The 20,858-nt window shown below is 42.5% G+C and overlaps 1 protein-coding gene across 1 annotated transcript in view; it reads right to left on the bottom strand.

The window, feature by feature from the left end:
- The window catches only part of FNTB (farnesyltransferase, CAAX box, subunit beta), a 54,798-nt gene extending 40,799 nt beyond the window's left edge, over positions 1 to 13,999 (bottom strand). Inside the window, exon 1 of the mRNA XM_081146717.1 lies at positions 13,782 to 13,999. Coding sequence (XP_081002843.1) covers positions 13,782 to 13,925 — 144 coding nt within the window. The 5' untranslated portion in view covers positions 13,926 to 13,999. The remainder of the gene's footprint in view (positions 1 to 13,781) is intronic.
- Positions 14,000 to 20,858: the final 6,859 nt, after the last annotated feature.

Raw genomic sequence — 20,858 nt, 5'->3', positions numbered from 1 at the left:
GCGGTGTGAATCATCTAAAATGACAGCCAATCTAAAATTCATTTATATGTGGTTTTGGGATATGCTTTGGTATTTGTCTTGAAACATGAGAGTTTGAGGGATGATCTGGCTAAGAATGTACAATCCTTCAACAAACAGACGGAGGCCACCGTGAGAACCTGACTCGGGAGGAATATGAAAGTTGTCCCAGGTTCCTCATTCTTTCTCCATTCCAGGCACTCGCATGGGACTGACATAAAGCACCAGCCTAAATGGAACACAGACTGCATTTCTCAGCCGTGCCTCCCTTAACTGTAAGCTGAAACGGATAGAAAACTATACAGTGCGAGAAACATCTGTCAGTAAATCATTAAGTAAAGATTTGCCTACCATGTACTCTTACAGCAAAGTAAACTGATGAATTCTGAATGAAACACAAGCAAGTGGGAAGGAAACTCACTTCCTTTACCCAATAAAAGCTGATTCAAATCCCTATGACTTAATATTCAAAGGCTAATGGACGAGCCATCTCCTCCTTAGCATTTGGACACATAGACCCCTAGGAGAAAAGCTTCCAGCTAGGAACTCCTTCATGAAAAGTCCCACCTTCAGTTCCCACTCGGGCAACATCAGCAGCCAAGTACTAGATGAGGAAAATGGAGGTTTATTTCTAAACTCAGAGACCTGTCATACAGCAAAGTGGAAAATGCTTAAAATATTCCCAGCCTGGTGTCATTTCTCTTTGGATTTTCCTAATCACGTTTCCTAATCACATTCTTCAGAATGAACAAGTGCTATTCCAATGTGTTAGTAGCTGACTCGGGTCTGAAAAATCTAAGTTATGAATTCTAATAAATGCCTGCGCATTACAGCTCAGCTTTCCATAATAACAGACAAATAAGAACTCACTTTATTTTCTCTTAAGCACTGGTGTATTTTTCTAATAGCTTTACTGAGATATAGTCCACATACTATTCAGTTCACCCATCTAAAGTGTACAGTACAATGGCTTTTAGTATTTTCAGAGAGTTGTGCATCCATCACCCCAATCAATTTTCAACCATTTTCACTGCCCCAAAAAGAAACCCTGTACCTCTTAGCAGTCACCCCCAATCCTGCCAGCTCCTGTCAACCTCTAATCTACTTTCTATCTTTATAGATTTGCCTATTCTGGATATTTCATATAAATGGAACCACACAATATATGGTCCTTGGTGACTGGCTTCTTTCTAGCATAATGGTTTCACACTTTATCCATGTTGCAGGTTGTGCCAGGACTTCATTTCTTTTCATTGCCAAGCAGTATCCCATTATATGAATATATCGCAGGTCGCTTATCCATTCATCAGCTGATAGGCATTTGGGTTGTTCCCATTTTTTGGCAATGATGAACAATACTGCTATAAACATTCTTGTACAAGCTTTTTCAATGGACATATGTTTTCACTTCTCTTGGGTATATACCTAGAAGTGGAATTGCTAGATCATGTGGCAACTCTGTTTAACTCTTTGAGGAACTGCCAGGCTGCTTTCCAAAGGGTTGTACCATTTTACATTCCCACCAGCAGTGCGTGAGGGTCCCAACTTCTTCGCATCCTCACCAACACTAGTTATTATCTGTGTCTTTGATTACAGCCATCCAACTGGGTGGGAAGCAGCGTCTCATTACAGTTTTGATTACATTTTCCTGATAGCTAATGATATTGAACGTTTTGGGGGCTTACTGACCATTCGTATGTCTTCTTTGGAGAAATGTCTATTCATATACTTTGTTCACATTTAAAACTAGGTTATTTGTCTTTTATTACTGAATTGTAATAGTACTTATAAATTCTAGATACAAGTCCCTTATTGGATACATGATTTGCAATAATTTGCTACCATTCTATGTATTTTTGGGGAACTGGTATATTTTTTAATAGAAAAAAGATCACCTAAGAATACACAGTATGGTTTTTAGATTACAACTTTTAAAATAATATATAGCAATAAGCCTGATTTTTTTTTTTTTTACAAATAGTGATGGATTAATATAGAAATTAAAAAGTACTGCACAGCTAGAGTGGCTCAGTTGGTTGAGCATCGTCCGTGCACCAAAAGGTTGCCAGTTCAATTCCCAGTCAGGGAACATACCTGGGTTTCAGGTTCAGTCCTTAGTCAGAGAGCTTAAGGAAGGCAATCAACTGATGTTTCTCTCCCCCCCCCCCGCCAAGCAAATCCTCGGGCAAGGTTTAAAAACAAAAAGTGCTCCTCCGGGGAAAAAAGAATTAAAGTAATCACCAAAACATGCAATATCCTTTCTTTTTGGCCTCCACCTCTCCCCATATAACCTGCCATGTTATATAAAGGATCTGAGTAAATATGTTACTGGGAAGATGCAAGCATTCTTTAAATGTTCTGATTTGCATAGCAGAAGGAAAAGAAAAAAACTGGTTGAATATAAAAGAGTTAACATAACAGGCCTGAGACTACAATGCTTAGAAAGACTGGTTTGAAAGGTTGACGTTGGCTGGTGTCTGGGAACCTGGATTTCAGGAGCGTTGCCACCATTTCCAAAACTGATAGGAATGGCTCCCTGTGCCTGAACTGCATAAACAATGTGGTTTATGCCAAACAGCTACTTTCCTTCTGGAAGTCTGGAATTTTGACAAGTGCCAGGCAGAGGGTACCTATGTGACTACGGACGAAAAGGTAACCTGACACGTGATGACCTGACAAGCTCAGGGAAGGCCTGTGTGGCGGCCTTGCAAACTCAGAGACCTAAAATAACCACAAAGGATGGTCTGAAATTAAAACTTTTTAACTAAAAGCAGATTATATCAGGTAGTCATGCCCTAGGCTAGCTTCTTCCCTGACAAAAGTCAATCTTTACCTTAACTAAGCCTGTCTTACTGTCTTTTGCACCTACAATAACCTTTCTTTGGAATGTCAGCATAACTCCCCTTTTTCCAGACCCCTCAGGGCACAACCAGTACACCAGGGCAGAGACCATAAATCCTCTCATTGTCTTATCATGTTAATTTTTTTTAAATATATTTTTATTGATTTCAGAGAGAGGAAGGAAAAGGGAGAGAGAGAGAAACATCAATGATGAGAGAGTCATTGATCGCCTGCCTCCTGCACGTCCCCTACTGGGGATGGAGCCTGCAACCTGGGCATGTGCCCTGACTGGGAACTAAACCATCATCTCCTGGATCCTAGGTCGATGCTCAACCACTTAGCAACACCAGCTGAGCTATCATGTTAATTTTTTACTGTTAACTAGCCTGTATTCTCCTATGTAAACAAATATATGTCTATCACTTTATTTTCATTCAATCCCAGAGGTTTCCCCCTCTTTGCTTTCTCCCACCTCCCTAATCTGACACCAGTGGATTTCATGTAACCCACTTGCATCTTCTCTTTCTACTGTAATGTATAAAATAAGGTGCACAACTGCAATTCTCTGGAGCATTATCTCAATCCGTTGAGATTTTGCTTCCCAATAATTGTTGACAGTTTGGCTCAAAAATTCTCTATATATTTCATTATTTCTCTATAGGTTTGGCACGACCAAATCTCTAACAAGCCTCCCTGGTAGACAACATTTCACGTGTGTTGTCCCAATTCACAATTCAATGCTGCAGGAATTAAGCCCGTCCTGTGAGATTCCAGTGGGAGACGACTTGGAGGCTTATGCCTTGTTTTTTCCAGGCTTCATCCCATGAGCTTTCTCCCTTTGCTGATTCTGCTTTGCAGCTTTCTGCTGTAATAAATCATGACCGTGAGTATGACAATATGCTGAGTTCTCTGAATCTCTGTACTGAATCACCAAGCCTAGGGTTGGCCTTGGGGACCTTCAACACTTTAGTAAATTTAGAAACGGAGCCTTTTGGGACAGAATTAAGGGAAGTAGTCCTAACAACTGCATAATAGCTGTAAGCAAGATCTATAATTAAATTCCTTTTAAAAATGTATCAAAATCCTCAATTTAAAGAGAACTGAGGGGTAACTATCAAAAAAACAAAGAAAAGTTATGAAGAACTCTAAACACCATACAGCTCTCAAATCGGAATTCAACAAACAAAAGCAGCTTCAACATAGGGATGCTAAAGCGTGTTCACTCTCCCTGGCCTCACATTTTATCTTAAATTTCCATGCTTTCCTTCCATCCCAAAGTAACAGACTTTTTTTTTTTTTTTCCCAATAAATATATCTTTATTGATTTCAGAGAGAGGAAGGGAGAGGGAGAGGGAGAGAGAGATCGAAACATCAATAATGAGAGAGTCATTGATCGGCTGCCTCCTGCACGCCCCTGACTGGGGATCGAGCCCGCAACCCCAGCATGTACCCTGACCAGGAACTGAACTGCGATCTCCTGGATCATAGGCCGATGCTCAACTGCTGGGCCACTCTGGCCGGGCAGGAACAGACTATTCTATTCTAGTTCATTTCTCCTTCCTGCATGAGAACCCCCACAAGCAAGGCAGTTACCAACTGGGTACAAGCAAAGGCTAATTAACAGCCATATAACAACAGATAACCTTCTTTTGCATAAACAGCAAAGGGCCCACAGGTTCGTTTCCCTTGGGCACGGGCACAGAGCACGTCCTGATGAAGCGATCTGGCTCTCTGGGGAGGAGAACGGCAGCCTAAAGCATCTGGCCCACTTCAGAAACGGTGCTGCAGGCACTGTGACAAGAAAGGCCTCCAGGACAGTCACCTGAAGGTTTCATCCCAAGGGAGTAGCTCTTCAAATTTTTTAAATAGCCTGAAATGAAGGGTTAGGGTTAGGGTTAGGGTTATATTCTTGGGATAGAGCAAGATTTCTTCAAAAAGCCCAAACTACAAAGAAAAATAAGAACATAAACGTAAGCGAGGTTAAAGACAAACAAGCGCCTAGGAGAGGATATTTGGAACTTATGTAAAAGATGCTATTTTTCCCACATTAGGACCTATGACAATATTACGTCTTGGAGAGGGTGTGGGCCAAACAGAACTCCAGTATAGCACTAATTAATGCTTAAATCACTAAAGCCACGCGGGAGGGCAACACGGTAGCAGGTAATAACACTGAGGGCGCAGACCCTACAACCCAGGCATTCTACCTCTCGGCTAGAGATACACCTCGAGAGAGTCTTACATGTGTGCGCAAGAAGGTGTGTGTAAAGCTGCTCACGGCGATGCTGTAAATAACTGTAACACTCAGGTACAACCCAAATGTCCATTAGCAGGGAAGATAGGGGTAAAACACACTGCACGTTACTACACTATATTACACTACGCCACACAGCGAGGCCGCCTAACTACTATGTGCTCTGTAGTACATGCGATGGTATATTATACACACCACCGAAGCACAGCAGAAGACGCCACCCCAAAATGTGTCACTTTGCCATGTATATTATTTTGAGCTGAAGGCAACCAAGACCCAGCAGACACAAGAAGACCTTTTAACCCACCCTTCACCACCTAAAAGAATTTAGATAGGCAGCCTGGCCCAGAAAGGGAGCTATCACCAGAGCTAACTTTTCCTATGTGGCAGGGCGAGCATTCAATTACCAAAACAGGCTCTCCCGTGAATTACCCTCCTCCCCTTGGAAGCCCCAGGCCCCTCCCTATCCCACTCCTTAGCTCGGGAGGAAATACCAGCCTCGATTGCCCCATTTGCCCTTGAGTCTCAAAGTCTTTGTAGGGCTCCAATATGTACACAATTAAAGTTGTTTTCCTCCTGTTAATTTGTCTTACATCAATTTAATTATTAGACCAGCCAAAAGAACCTAGACGGACTTTAAAACATTACCCTCCCCCAACTATATATTTTTCTTCCCCAACACAGTATATAACAACGTAGGAAAAAAGTCTACTTCAGTGGAAACTACGCACTGTCTACCTCACAGCCTTCTAGGCTGTCAGGTTCTAGCCCTGTTCGTGGCCTCTGAACTATTTTAGGCCTCTGTGTCAACAGTAGGTGACTGGTAAGGTGCAAACTCTACGTTGTCCCTTAAGTTTAGGTTTGATTGACTTTCTTCCCCACTATGGAGAAAACAGTTCTGCAACCATTTGCAAGTCAGCTTTTTTACTCCACAGAAATTTGTGCCTTTTGACTTTTTCTTTGAACTGGTCATAACACCTGCCTGGTTCCCTCAAATGTGGGTAAAATAAAAAGTTAAACCATGTTGATTTTTATCTGTATAAGTTATGATTTTTTTTTTTTTTAATCCTCACAGGAGAATATTTTTTCCATTGCTTTTCAGAGAGAGTGGAAGGGTGAGAGAGAGAGAGAGAGAAACATCAATGTGAGAGAGACACATCAACTGGTTGCCTCCCGCACGCGCCCTGACCGGGGCTGGGATCGAGCCTGCAACCAAGGTATGCACCCTTGGCCAGAATCGAACCCGGGACCCTTCAGTCCACGGGCAACGCTCTAACCACTGAGCAAACTGCCTAGGGCTAAGTTATGATTTTTATCGTTTTCTGAAATTTATCTTTATAAATTTCATATCCTTTCAAATATGAATAGGATGAACTAGGTGTACAAACGCCTTTGGATAAAGATGAAAAACGTTAAATAGAAAAAGGCAAATGACAGTGTGACAATTTATGTAAATTTTTAAAAACAGTGCATAAATACAGAGCTTATGGATGCATAAAAGAATTAAAAATGAAGAGGTAGAAGTATATATACTCAATTCAGGACAGAAGCAGCTTCCAGAGGGGGTGAGGGGCAAGCTGAACTGGGGGTGGGGTTAAGGGAGACTAGCTATGTTTGTGATTGTTTTCCTTCAAACAAATAAACAGAAGAAAAAATTAGCAACTGCTAATTCTGGGTCATAGGAAAATGCCTGTTAATTATGTTATTATTTGTATTTTCTGTTAACTATAAACTTCTTTTTTTAAAAAAAGATCCGACAGTGCTTAGCTTTGTGATGCCTTATCACCCAATCTTCCCCACATCCTACAGACAGGTGGGCCACAAGTACAAAGAAAGGATGTTCTGAAAGTTCACTGGTAAGTCAGTTATTTAGACCTTATTTGTTTTCCCATCAAACAATGTTATATCTAACAGGTTCCCAGGCCAGCCCACCCACACCTATTTAATGTACAACGTGACTATTAAAACTAACAGACCATCTCTCATTTTCTCCAGTTATGAGGTTAGGGGGTCACTTAGCACATGGCAAAGAGAGGACACAATGGTCCAGAGCCGAAGTCTACTAGTTTGTTAGAAGCTGACCCCAGCTTCTGACAGGGCCCAGGCTAGGCGCGCAGAATGTTTTTAAGTTTGCTGGAGTCCGGGTCTACTTATTGAGGGGTTCGAGAAGATGCCTTCCCAAAACAGACCTCTTTGGCATATGGATTATTTTGAGGTAAAGGCCACAGATAACCAAGAGATGCAAGAAGGGGTCTAAAAACAGGGCATTAATTCTCCTTTTGTAAAGGAAATTTCCTTTTGTAAAACGTCTTCCTCTCTGTGCCAGGAAGTAGAGAACTCTAATCAAAGGAGAAGACTCAACTTAAATCAGCATAACAAACCTCACCAAAGGACTCCTACCTACCATACTTTTCCCCATTCCCTTCCCCTAATTTATCTCCCCTTCTTTAGAAGCCCCAAACCTTTTCCTTTGCTTTAGCCTAAGATAATATAAAAACCAAGTACTAGGCATGGCTCAGCTGTTGAGCATCGACCTATGATCCAGGAGATTCCCGGTCAGGGCACATGCCCAGGTTTCGGGCTCGATCCCCAGCAGAGGGGTGCAGGAGACAGCCGATCAATGACTCACTCTCATCATGGATGTTTCTATCTCTCTCCCTTTCCCTTCCTCTCTCTCTGCAATCAATAAAAATATATTTAAAAAACAAAACAAAACTATGTTCTAACCACTCTCTGGGTTACTCATGGATGGGTGCTACCATGTGTATTTACATAAGGCACATGTTAATAAATTTCTGTCTGGTTTTCTCTTGTTAACCTTCTTCGGTTAGTCTAATTTACAGGGCCCCAGCTGGAGAACCTAAGATGGGTAGAAGACTTTTTCCTGCTCTACTATATATTTGTATTTATATTTATATTCTAATATGGGCACATGTCTTTAAAATATAGAATATAAACTCATAAATATATCAGTATGTATGTATATCATCTATACACATGATAGAAACTAATATGTGTGTTAGTTTGTGTTTTTTGGTGATGGACTGCATTAGAATCTAGGGTCCAGAGATAAAGTGACTGCATCAAGTCCTCAAGACTTAAGTGTCACAGCAATAAATAAATGCAGATCTAACCATGTCTCTTCATTTTCTACAGCTCTGGCCAGTATGGCTCAGTTGGTTGGGCATCTTCCTGTGCACTGAGGGGTTGCTGGTTCGATTCTCAGTCAAGGGCACATGCCCCAGTTGTGGGCTTGATCCGGTAGGGGACATGCAGGAGGCGGCCGATCCATGTTGTGCTCTCACAAAGATGTTTCTATCTCTCTCCCTCCTTTCCTTTCTCTTTAAAAATCAATAAACTATTTAAAAAAGACATCTCGTGGAATTTTTCTACAAATCCAATCAATAGAACCACAGAATAATTTCCATTCATAGGTGAGTCGTAAAAATTAACTAATGCATTTGGTACCTTTCTCTTTCACAGATTCTATCTAAAGCAATCTCATGATGCACCAATTTTCATATCATGGACCATAACTTCCCTTCTTCCTACGTCTCCTGTCTCTCCCAGAGGAAGACACTTCCAGAAAGCAGATTTGCTGCCTGAGACTCATGCTAATTCTAAAGATGCAGTAAAAGAATCATTAATAGGTGAAATATAAGGCAAGAATTCCTCCTTTAAAAAATTATCCCCCCAGAGGGGGGAGACAGGGGCTGGGTGGAGGTGGGTTAAAGGGGGGTGAGGATGGGGGACATCTCTAAGAGTGTCAACAATAAATTTTTAAAGAAAAAAAAATTACCTCTCAGAAAAAAACAAGTCACTTTATAAACAATCTTTACAAAGTAACTCTTGCTATGGTCAGTTCTTTCAATTTTTTTATTTTAAATACAAAGTACTAGTTGGGGTTGACACATCAGCCTAAAATAAGGTCTGGTTTTGGCTGCTTATAGAAGTAAGCTGATGGTATTAGCAAAAGAAGACAAATTAAACACAGATTTAGTAATCATTCCTGGGGCTATGAACTCACACTTCCACATGTAAGCTGTTACTGTAAAACATTTTACAAATCACTTTAAAAAGTAAAAACATAGTTAAGTTGTGGCGACCACAGATATACACAGACTGGACACATTGTAAGAGAATTCTAATTGTATCTCGTAGTAAAATAGTCAATGACAATATCTTACCCATACTCACAAGGGATGAATCTCAAAAAAACCGAAAAGTGTGGTCTGGAAAAACATACTGGCTGATCCAAAATGTCACTCCAGTAATGATTAAAATACTAAGGTCAAATATGGATGTGAAGAGTTTGGAGAAAAATATGTTATGAATATGAGGAGGCGTAAAAACAATATTTCTAAATTAGTGTGATTTTATAGAGGTATATGTACAAACACACACATATGTGTGTGCGTGTGTTTACTTTTAACCCTCACCCAAGGACACGCTCACTGATTTTTAGAGAGAGGGGAAGGGAAGAGAGAGAGCATGGATCATTGCCTTCCCCTACCTGCCCCAAGCAGAGACAGAGCCCGCACCTAGGTATGTGCCCTGACTGGGAATCGAACCTGCAGCCTTTTGGTGTAGAGACTGGCACTCCAACCAACTGAGTCACATTGGCCAGAGCTAGAGTAGTGATTTTAAATAGGTATATTTAAATTTAAATATAGTATATGTACTATAGCTTAAATAGGTATATGTACCTAAATTTAAAACGTAAATTTTGTAAGTAGGCATTTGGTTTGTTTGTCTACATACCTAAAAGTACACTATACTTTCAACTTGACCAAAAAACACTTTGGGGGACTTTTTAATAGGGGAAATTTTGATATTTGAAATTACCTTACAGTTGGGCAATATGGTATATGCTGAATTTAATAAAATAAAATATAATTGATTCACATAGCTAGCCTTTTGATTACTTAACCAAGCAGAGCTCTCTTCCCTTCTATCAGACCCATACAAAAACTGGTAAGTCTGATCATATTTAGAGGTTTGTTCCACCTGCATTTAATAATCTTTTGGAGACTATAATGAAGCAAGTCAACAGCAGGAGTTCAGGATTCATTTCTGGATCCCCCTGTACCCTCCTTCAGGAACTGCAGTGGCCCAAGGCCCATCGCTTCAAACCAGCTCCTCAGCCTGGCTCTCATCCCGCCCTGCCCCCATCACCCCCACCCATCCAGATGACCCAATTTCCTACCACAGCCAACCTGCACCCTCCATCCATTCCTGGTAAGTCTTCCTTCACAAGGGCTCCTTCCCCTGCAATGGCAACCCCCGCCCCCAACTCCATCCTTTACGACCCAACCCCAGTCCCACAAAAGGAAGTTGTCCTGATGGCCTCAGCCTGCAGCAGACTGGCTTCCACTCCCTGAAATCCTCATGCAATGCAGTCATAATTTAGCACTGAATTACATGCTTTTGTAAGTTATTCTGTGATTGCTTCAGGCATCCCCCCTCCCCTCCCCGTCTAAGAGAAGAGAATTCTGAGCGCAGGGACTAGAACTAACAATTCTTCTAGATGCCCCTCAGAGTTCACTGTCACTTCAAATGACATCATGCCATTTCAGGCGGAGGATGCTTTTGCCCCTGTTTATGGGCAAACTACAAGAAAAAACAGGAGCAGGACCTTCACCAAACAACTGTTTTAGTTTAACCTACTGGCCTGAGTCACAGATCATTTGCAATGGAGTGACTGCGGGTGGTGCAAAAAAGGAAGCGAGCCACAAACAACACAACCGGTCTTGCTTTCTGGAGGGGCCAGCAAAGGAGGCTGAGAAGCAATGTCCAGGGAAACCAGATAAGTAACCCCCACCCCGGGAAGTGAACTTGAACAAACCTCTATGTGTCATATAGGTAGTTAGACAGACTTGAGCAGAGCAAGGGCCATGGGCCAGGTACAGAAACTCGCCAGGGGAGAAAGCACCGGATGCCTAGCAGAGGGGGAAAAATGGGAAAACAAGAGCCTCACCCCCAGGTAACCTATCTTCCCCTAGCATGTCACTGGTCATGCGGTTCAGACCACTGACTTTTCATATCATTAGTCATGTGGTTTAGACCCCACCCCACCCCCAACCTTTATCTAGGCCTCAGCTGTATTTCAGCTCCAGGCCCAGAAAAGCAGCAAAACCAGACAAGTGACACCCTGGCTGCCTCAGGACGAGCTATAGTGACTAATGACCTCCTGCCCTGGCACCAACCAATCAGTGGAGATCATGACCCTGAAAGAGCACACCCGGAAGGCTGATGAATATTCTATTGAGACACTCCTGAGACCTCCCCTAAGATTTCCATCTGCAAGAAAGAGATAAATACGATCACGACAAAGGAGCAAGGCTGTGCTCACCACCAGGGCAGCACTCCAGCGCCATCCCCTTTCCCCCTTCTTCCCTCCGAGGGGACCCCACGAGACTTGCAACCAAGGTAGCAATGGGCAGCGGCAGCTGTCCCAGGCTTGCCCCTGAACCTGTCTCCAAGGCCCCTTCTCTCTCTGACTCCTCAGGGAGCCAGAGCAGCCCAGCCCAGGTTTTCCTGTTACTTCTCTGCTCTTCCTTGTTTCACCATCCTACATATATTTTTGCTGCCATCATGGAACCCATATCCTTTAACTCAGTGTTATGTAGCCTTTCCCTTTGGATATCCCCACTCCCCATCTCCTTTCCTTAAATAAATTCAATTTTTCTTTATTCACTGTCTGAGATGGCTGCCTAGCCTGCCCGGGCACCACCGACCTTAACCTTTCAGGCACTATGATGATTAGTGAGGCAGCCACGGAAACAAGATACCGTATTATCTTCCTACCATCTGGAACTGTTTATCCCGGACTTTTAAAGTGTGAGCTGGAATACCCCACAGTTGGGCCTGCATTTGAAAGGCACCCATTAATACCAATGTTCCATATCAGAGCCTGGCTTCCTCTCCCGGCCCAGGCCTTGGCCCACCCTTTTGCAGACCAGAACCGTATGGTATCCATTTCTGCATCACTCTTTTATGCCTAGGTGCTCAGAATATAAATGGTGTTTTCCTGGTAGGAACTAAGCAGGGGCACTCTACTGAAATAAAATAAAATAAAATAAAATAAAATAAAATAAAATAAAATAAAATAAAATAAAATAAAATAAAATAAAATAAAATAAAATAAAATAAAATAAAATAAAAAGAAGTATAGGAAAAAGGAAGAGCAGATCAGTAAGGCTCCTGATAATGTTCCTTTTTTTTTTTTTTTACTTACTCCTCTAATTCCAGTCTCTAAACATATAGGCCAATTTCTATTCCCTTTTCTCTACTCGCATTGTATCCACAGCCTTCTGTGCTGGGTCAGTTCAGTAAATTACATAAAAGGTGACCCAAGGCTTAGGTCAGATACAAAGAAAAAGGCTTGATCTGAATCAACTCAGAAATTCATCACTTATGAATACTGCAAAGACCCTGAAGGTTTTTCACTCATGGGAGATTTCTTTGCCATCTTTTGCATAAAACTTCTGTAAAAGGACACTCCGGTGGTCAAACTGACCTAGGGAGCTAGAGTCAAAAGACAAGGGTTTCCTTTCCTACCCTAAAATCCATGAAGCATAAATCTCCAGGTATAATATTCTCTCCGCTACTATGTGTATAACTGTGTAGTCAAGCCTTTGTTTTTTCTTACTAACTTATAATAGTATTTGTAGCCACAATATATAATAGGATAACTATCACTACTACTTTTACCTTAATAGAGGCTTCCAACTTCAGATATGAAGGTCAAAGCGGAGGTCAAGCCTGGAGACTGATCTTACTAAAGGTCATATTTTAGTAAGCAGCCTGACGCTTATTTGTAAGTGCTAAAAAGAATCGCCCTGAGCACTTCTCCTAGTGACAGACGGGTAAACATTTCCACAATTACTTGGTAACAGTTGCGGGATGAAAAGAAGAATAAAACTCCAGTTCCCCACTCATTCCTTAAACACGTTTCAAACCGATAGGTCCCAGCCTACTTCGAGGAGTCAGTGAATGGCAAATAGTCCAAAATTTATACTTTCATTGTTAACACTTTCCAAACTATATTGTTTTCCTGCATGTCTCCTCCAACCAGGCTGTGACATGCTCCTGGTCGGGCGCTACTTTATTTCTTTGTATTTCCAGCGTTTAACATTGTGTCCAAGCACACGGCTGTGCTCAGATGACTGAACGACTACAAAACGCCCGGCCACGAGGCAGGCCCCACACCTGGCGCTGCAGGTCAGAAATTAAACAGATCGTGAAACCCCACGACCTCTGGCCGCTTCTCTTCCACTCCATGTCCCAAAAGTACACGGAGGGTGGGGGAAAGGGCACGATCCTTCCCGAAACCTCCCGAAGTCCCGGCAGAAGGCAGTGGGCTGTCTGACCCGCCTGGGATGCTTCTGACCTCCAAGCGCAGAGCACGACTCCTTTCGCTCCCTAAGGCCGAGGGGACCCAGGTACTGTCCTTTTTCTCCAAGCCCAGCCCTGAAAACGACCCCTCCCCACAAACGCTCCACTCCACAGACCAGCCCAGGCGCCCAGAGTCCCAGAAGGGAGGCTCCGCGCTGCACTGTGGGAATTGTAGTTCCGCGATAAGTTCCGCACACGGGTGGCCCGGAGGATGGGACTCCCACTCCCAGAAGCCCCCGCGCGGGCGCCTCGCCTAGTCCTGTCATCTCACCTGTTCTCTGGACGTGACTGTTTCCACCGAGTCGTCCTGCAACCGCTCCCTCGCGTGCTCGGGCCTCAGACTGTACAGCGGCTCTGACCAGACAGGGGAGGAAGTTGGAGGGCAGTAGTAGGTGAAGGAACTCGGAGAAGCCATGATCAGGAGAGCAGCGGGCGGTGTATAGGACTCAGCTTCGTCCAACAACAACGCGCATTGAAACTCGAGCGGCTTAAGGCGCTACGGCGAGCGGATAGAGTCAAAAAGGTTTTGAACGCGAATCTCTCTCCTCCTACCTACAAGTCTTCAGGAAGTGAGTCACTGAGATGCTGCCGCCCCCCACTGGTGAGAGTTGCTGCTGCAAGAGGCTCAGCTTCCTGGAGCGCAAAGGATATGTGACGTCTGAACTGCCTTTCAGAGAGATGGTGTAAGATGCCTCGGTTCCTTATGCAAAAAAATATACACACTTCTTTTCAACATTCTGCTAATTCGCACTTCATTGTAATGGCAATAGTTCATAGTCTCGAATGCCCAAGAACCCATTAATTATAACTTTGAAAGCGTTTCTGACAGCTCTCAGAGTGCCTCCGTTACATTATTACTAAGAATTATTGTGTACGTTTGGGTGACAGCCGTCCAAGAGAAGCCAGCAGTTTCTAAACAAAGGAACTGCCATCTCAGCACCCAGCGAGGAAGGCAAGGGGTATTGTAAATTTCTCCTATTCCCTTGGGGGTTGCAGTGCAGAAGGAACAACCAAGGATAAGTGAAACAGCCAAGGCAGTATTTGTTCACTTATTTATCAGGTGTTTTGTGGGGTTTTTTTTAAAGAATAGTTTGTTGATTTTTAAAGAGAGAGGAAGGGAGGAGGGAGAGAGAGAGAGAGAAACATCAGTGTGAGAGCACAACATGAGTGGCTGCTGCCAGCATGCCCCCTACAGGGTACTGAGCCTGAAACCCAGGCTTGCAGAACTGGCAACCTCCTGGTGCACAGGAGGACACCCAACCAACTGAGCCACACAGGCCAGGGCTATTTATTTGTTTTTCGTAGAGCACCTACACATGTCAGGCACTGTGCTAGGCCCTAGCAATACAAAGATGAACAAAACAAATAAGGTCCCTGCCCTTGGAAACGTTACAGTCTAGTGGGATAGACAGAATTAAGTGAATGAACACAGTAAATATATGAAGACTTGTGGTACATGATACTAAGGAAAACAGGGTCTATGAGGGAAATTAAAGTAGGAAATGACTAATTAGATTGGTGGTCAGGTCAAGACTCTTCAAGTAAGTGACATATAAGCTGAGACCTGAAGGATGACAAGAAGCCATCCATGTGAACAATATGGGGGACAAGCTCAGAGGAAGAAACAGCAAGTTTGAGAGAACATGCCATAAATATACATATGCATGTTTATATTAATTCTGATATTTAATCTGGAAGTATTCAGAATAAAAAAACAACTATTGAGTGGAGATAATCATATACAATTCCATAAAAACAATTCAAAGTTGTGATATTAGGAAACCCCTGCTACCTTTGGACATACAATAGAAGAGAATCTTTCAGGGCCCACATCAAAATTACACCAAAATTGTAATACCAAGAAGCTAAACTATTCAGAGCACAGTGGGGAGTTGTTGGTGGGGAGGAGGGAGAGAAGCTAAGATGATAACAGACTTTCCACATAGGCTTGGACACAAGTTCAACTTCCTGCTCAGAGCATTTTACTCTGTACCCACTCATTTCCAATCACGTGTCTAGGACTCAGGGAACAGTGGTATATTTCACAACCAGCCATTACCCCGTACTCAGTCTCTGGTGTCAAACAGAATCACTGAGAAAGATTCTAAGGATGAGGCCTGGATGGCCTAAAGGCCTCAGGCAGATAAACACTATCACATGTCTATTGTGGAAGAGGCAGAAACTTTCCTCTACTCATGGTTTTTCAGCTGGTCTAATAATTAAATTGAGACACATTAACAAGAGAAAATCACCAAATTTAATGACATATGCACACCCTGGAACCCCACATACATAAGATTCAGAGACGGTTAAAATGAGGCATGCATGGCATTCTGAACAAAGTATGAGGTAAGGCGCATTGGGGCTTCAAAGGGTCATTGCAGGACTATAGGAAGAGCAGATGTTCAGTAATTCATAGTTTTTGCTGCCATATAGATAGATTTTTTTAAAAAGATCATCTCTTATTACGAGCAAGGCCCCTAATTCAAATTCTTCTAGGTAGTTAAGGGAGAGGGGGGCAGAAGTTTCTCTTGAGCCCACGGGGTCTCAGTCGATCTTAGCTCAAAATAACCCTCATAAAACAGAGGCATATCTTGGGGTGACTCCTTCTGAACCCCTATACCATTTTAGTGGTACTGTTGCCAAGTTAAGTCCTGGAGGTGGCAGAATGTTACTAAATCTGAGACTAAGTGAGACTGTGGGTTAGGATCACCAATACGGCTATGCTATACTTTCCTCTGTATTGGCAACTTACTGTCTTTCCCTTAGTTCTGTTTTAGAAAAAAACTGTCTGATAAAGGTCCAGGTCATATTTAAGGATTCAGCTTTCTTTGTAAAGAGTTGCTCTGCTGTCTAGAAATTTAAATTGAGCTATTGAAAGAGTAGCTGGGAGCATTTTGTAACAAATTGTTACATCTATTACAGGTGTACCTACAGCAATTGCAAATTGTATTCAAGAAATAAAAACCCACTAATGAAACGCAGTCTCCTCTGCAGTGGGTCTGAAAGATATTAATAAGGGCACGGCAAGAGTCACCTGCAATATAGTGTCTTTTCATTCAGTACATATTTATTGAGTACCCATTATGTGCTGGGCACTGAGCTAAGTGCTGAGGAGACAGTGGTGAACAAGCCAGACACAGTCTCAGCTCTTACAGGTCTCATGATTTACCAGAAAGAATAGGCCTTAAACAATAATTACAGAACTATTTCGTTAAGGGAAATAGCATGAGGAAGAAAGAGGCACAGGGTGTTGTGAGACTGCATAAGAGAGAAGACCGAAGGTAATCTGGAAGATCAGTAAAGACTGACGCGAGGAAACAAGTTAACTAACCTAGGGTGACAGGTCATCCCAGGCAGAGGAAACCCAGTGACAACCAAAACTCAGGTGAAACAAGGAATGAAAATATGAGGAATTTGTACTTTATGTAGCATAGAGAAGATTGTTCAAGTCCTGGATCGACAGTGGCCCACCAGTTGTCCTTCTTCTGGGTTTAATGAAACCATTTATTCAAGAAGCAGAATGAACAACCCTGACCGGGTGGCTCAGTTGGTTGGAGCATCGTACTGAACACCAAAAGACTGCGGGTTCAATTCCCAATCAGGGCACATACCTAGGTGGCGGGCTTGATCCCAGGATGGGGGGGCATACGGGAGGCAACTGATCAATGTTTCTCATTCATATCGATGTTTCCCTCTCTCTCTTTCTCCCCCTCCCTCTCTCTCTAAAATCAATAAATATATCCTTGGGTGAGAATTAAAAAAAGAAAAAGCAGAATGAACATAAATATTGGCAGTATGGTAGAAAATGGTGCACTTACAGGAGAAAGTCTCAGTAATGATAATTCATAGCAACTCCAGCTTGGACTGTAGATGGTTTGGGTTTATTTTACTCAAATTACTGATATTTTTCTAAATTGTGAATTATAATTATTTCTTTTAAAATAATACAAAATTATACAGATAATGCTATTTTGTACTTCCATCAAGAGCAAGGAAACAAGAAAAAAATTAATGGCCTAAATGAACCACTAGAGGTCGCTTCCGACCCTAGAGTAGGCTTTAAAACCGCTCTGCCCCTTGCTCACAGGAGCCCGTATGTCAGCATGAATTGTTTCTTTTAATATCTTGTGAAAAAATGCAATGCATATATTGGAAAGTTTGAAAAATGGCTTATCCCACTATATAATTAATTTCCTTCCACACAACTACTCTTCCACCAGCATCTGCCACCTCCCACTCTGCTGTCCATTTCTTTCCTGTCCCCCTGGATGCAATGACTCCCCAGCTCTTACACAGGGTCAGCTTCTTCCATGTTCCATCCAAAGCGTTTATTCCAGCAATTTTCCCTTCCCTTTCCTAAAACATCAAATTGTCCCTATACTTGATCATTCCCTTCGCCCTAAAAAAAAAAAAAAAAGACATTTTTAACCCTCTTGATTTCGCCCCTCCTCTAACTACCTCCCCATTACTCATCTCATTTCCTCCCTACTAGTTTCCAATTCCTTTCCTCCAGCTGTTTCTTGAGCCTGTTCCAACCTGGCTTCCCCATCAGCTCTTGTCAAGTCTCCATATTGCGAAATCCAAGGGTCAGCTCTTGGTTCTCATCTCATCTTACTTGACATCCTGGCAGCATTTCACCTGGTCAATCATGCCATTCCCCTCGAAATACCTTCTTGGAGTGTCTAGCACTGGCCTTTGCCGTTTCTGCAGCTCTCCAACACCTTAACTTTGGAGCAGCCCAGGGCACTCTGTCTACAGCCATTTGCCTGTGATCCTAGACAGTCCCAATGTTTTAAATACCACCAGTAGGCCCTGGCTCAGTTGGTTGGATGTCATCTCATGCACCAAAAGGTTGCAGGTTCGATTCCGGTCAGGGCACATGCCCGGGTTGTGGGCCGATCCCCTGTAGGGGGCTTGCAGGAGGCAGCTGATCAATGTTTCCCTCTCACATTGATGTTTCTCTCTCTTGCCCCTTCCCCCTTCCTCAGTCTCTAAAAATAAAAGAAAATGAAATACATACATATATACCACCAGTAGGTTAAAAACTCCGTCATTGATTTCTCCAACCTGAAATTTGTATCTAATATCCTACTTGCATTTCCACTTGGATTCTAATAGGCATCTCCAACTTCGCATGACCACAACAAAGCTGCTGGTTTCCATTCTCAGTAATGGTAACTTCATCCTTCTACTTACTCCAAATATCTTAGAGACATCCTTGATGCCTCCCTTTTTCTCCCTCCCCATACATCTTATTGAAAATTTATCGAGAATCTGACCACTGCCTACCAATCCCACTGCTGGTGTCCTGGTCCAAGTCACCATCACCTGTTACTTAGATTCCTACATCCATCTCTCAGCTGTTTCCACTCTTGTCCCCGATTAACCTAATATAAACAAAAAACCAGTGGAACCTTTTCAATGTAAGCAAAGTCACCCTTTTGCTCAAAGCCCTCTTCTCATCTCACTCAGAGTCAAAATCAAGGTCCTTACTGTGGCCCAGAAGGCCCCAGTCACCAAGCCTGTTCTCCTAACACTCTCTGTCCACCCACAAGCCTCCTTGCTGTTCTGTGCACCCTCCCGGCTCCCACCAGCCTCAGAGCTTCTATGCTTGTCATTACTTCCTCTTTCATGCTCTGTTCCCACCTATGGGCAGGGCTTGCCTTCTCACTTCTGATAGTCTTTACTCAAGTTCTTTAGTCTAACTCCAATTCCTTTTCCTCGACACTGAAATGCCCTCGCCCTGCAGCACTACTCTGTTCCACTTCCCTGCTTCGTTTTTCTCCACAGCACTTATCACCAGTGGACAGACCTGATATTTTAGGTATTTATATTGCTAACTATCTGTCTTCCCCCCACTAGTATGTAAGCTCTCAGGGCAGAGATTTCTTTTATATTGTTCATTGCTCATTCTCTGGCACATACATAATAGGCACTGAGTAAGTTGAATGGTTTCCAGTCATTGTAATAAACATTTGAGTGCTTGCTGGTGAATAACATACTGTAGAAGATAATGAACATAATATTAGCCTTACCCTTCAGGAGCTCACTAGCTAATAAAAACAGAAACAACATAAATATAAAATAAATATATAAAATAAATAAATATATAAAGTCATATTCGTGCATAAATATAACCAAAAAAATACAATACACACACAAATGCAGTGGTAGAATAGGGCAGGATTAATTAATTTCAATCTATTTAATGAAGGTGGCCTTTTATTTTGATTTTTTTCATTTATTTTAATTTTTTATCTTTACCCAAGGATATTTTTTCCATTACTTTTTCAGAGAAAATGGAAGGGGGAGAGAGAGACATTGATATGAGAGAGACACATTGATTGGTTGCCTCCCACATGGGGACTGAGCCTGCCACTGAGGTACATGCCCTTCGCTGGACTCAAACCCAGGACCCTTCAGTCCGTGGACCAATGCTCTAACCACTGAGCCAAACTGGCTAGGTCAAAGATGGCCTTTTAATATGTAGCATTTATGTTTAGTAATACTTTCAATAAGATGAATATTCTCTGGTAATAATTTTGAAATGATCAAATTAAAATTTGGAAATTGCGAAATTTATTTTTTCATTCTTATTTCGTATAGCACATAAAGAGAAATACAAAAAGTTTCAAATCACTCAAAAAAGAATGGCACCAGGAGGCCTCAGAGATAGTGCACCTGGTGGTGAGACTCAACCACCCTGGATTACAACCCTACTACATCCACAAGTGACACACTCAAAGGGCGCACTTGGTGAACACCAAAGCTCCACTGAAGTAAACCCTGCTCCATAGGGCTGTCTCCAGCACAACAGCTCTCTGGCTATAGTTGCAGCTGGTCCTCACAGCTGATTGGCCTGGGGGTCATTTCCTCCCAATGACAGCAACGGCAACCAAGGTTCAACTATACCAGGACAGTGTGCACAGTCCGCACAGGGGAGCACCTAGAAGGCCCAGCTCAGGTGACTGGGGAGGTGGAGCCACTGGGCCCTACAGGACACCTACTACACAAAGCCACTCTACAAATTCCAGGAGACATAGCAACTCTACCTAATACATAGAAACAAACACCTGGAAGCAGCCAAAATGTGGAGGCAAAGAAACATGTCACAAAGGAAAGAACAGAAGAAATCTCTAGAAGAGGAACTAAATGAAATAGATCCAAGCAAGCTAACAGATACAGAGTTCAGAATAATGGTTATAAGGATGCTCAAGGATACTAGTAAGAGTATGACGAAAATAATTGAGAAAATCGATGACATAATAAAGGACCAATTTGAAACGAAGGCTACAGGAACTGAAATGAATAATTTACAAGGAATCAACAGTAGAGTAGAGTACAC

The sequence above is a fragment of the Miniopterus schreibersii genome, assembly GCF_964146895.1.
Source record: "Miniopterus schreibersii genome assembly, chromosome: 1".
NCBI lineage: Eukaryota > Metazoa > Chordata > Mammalia > Chiroptera > Miniopteridae > Miniopterus > Miniopterus schreibersii.
Note: the sequence above shows the minus strand (reverse complement) of the source record. Positions and strands in the feature narration are given on the sequence as shown.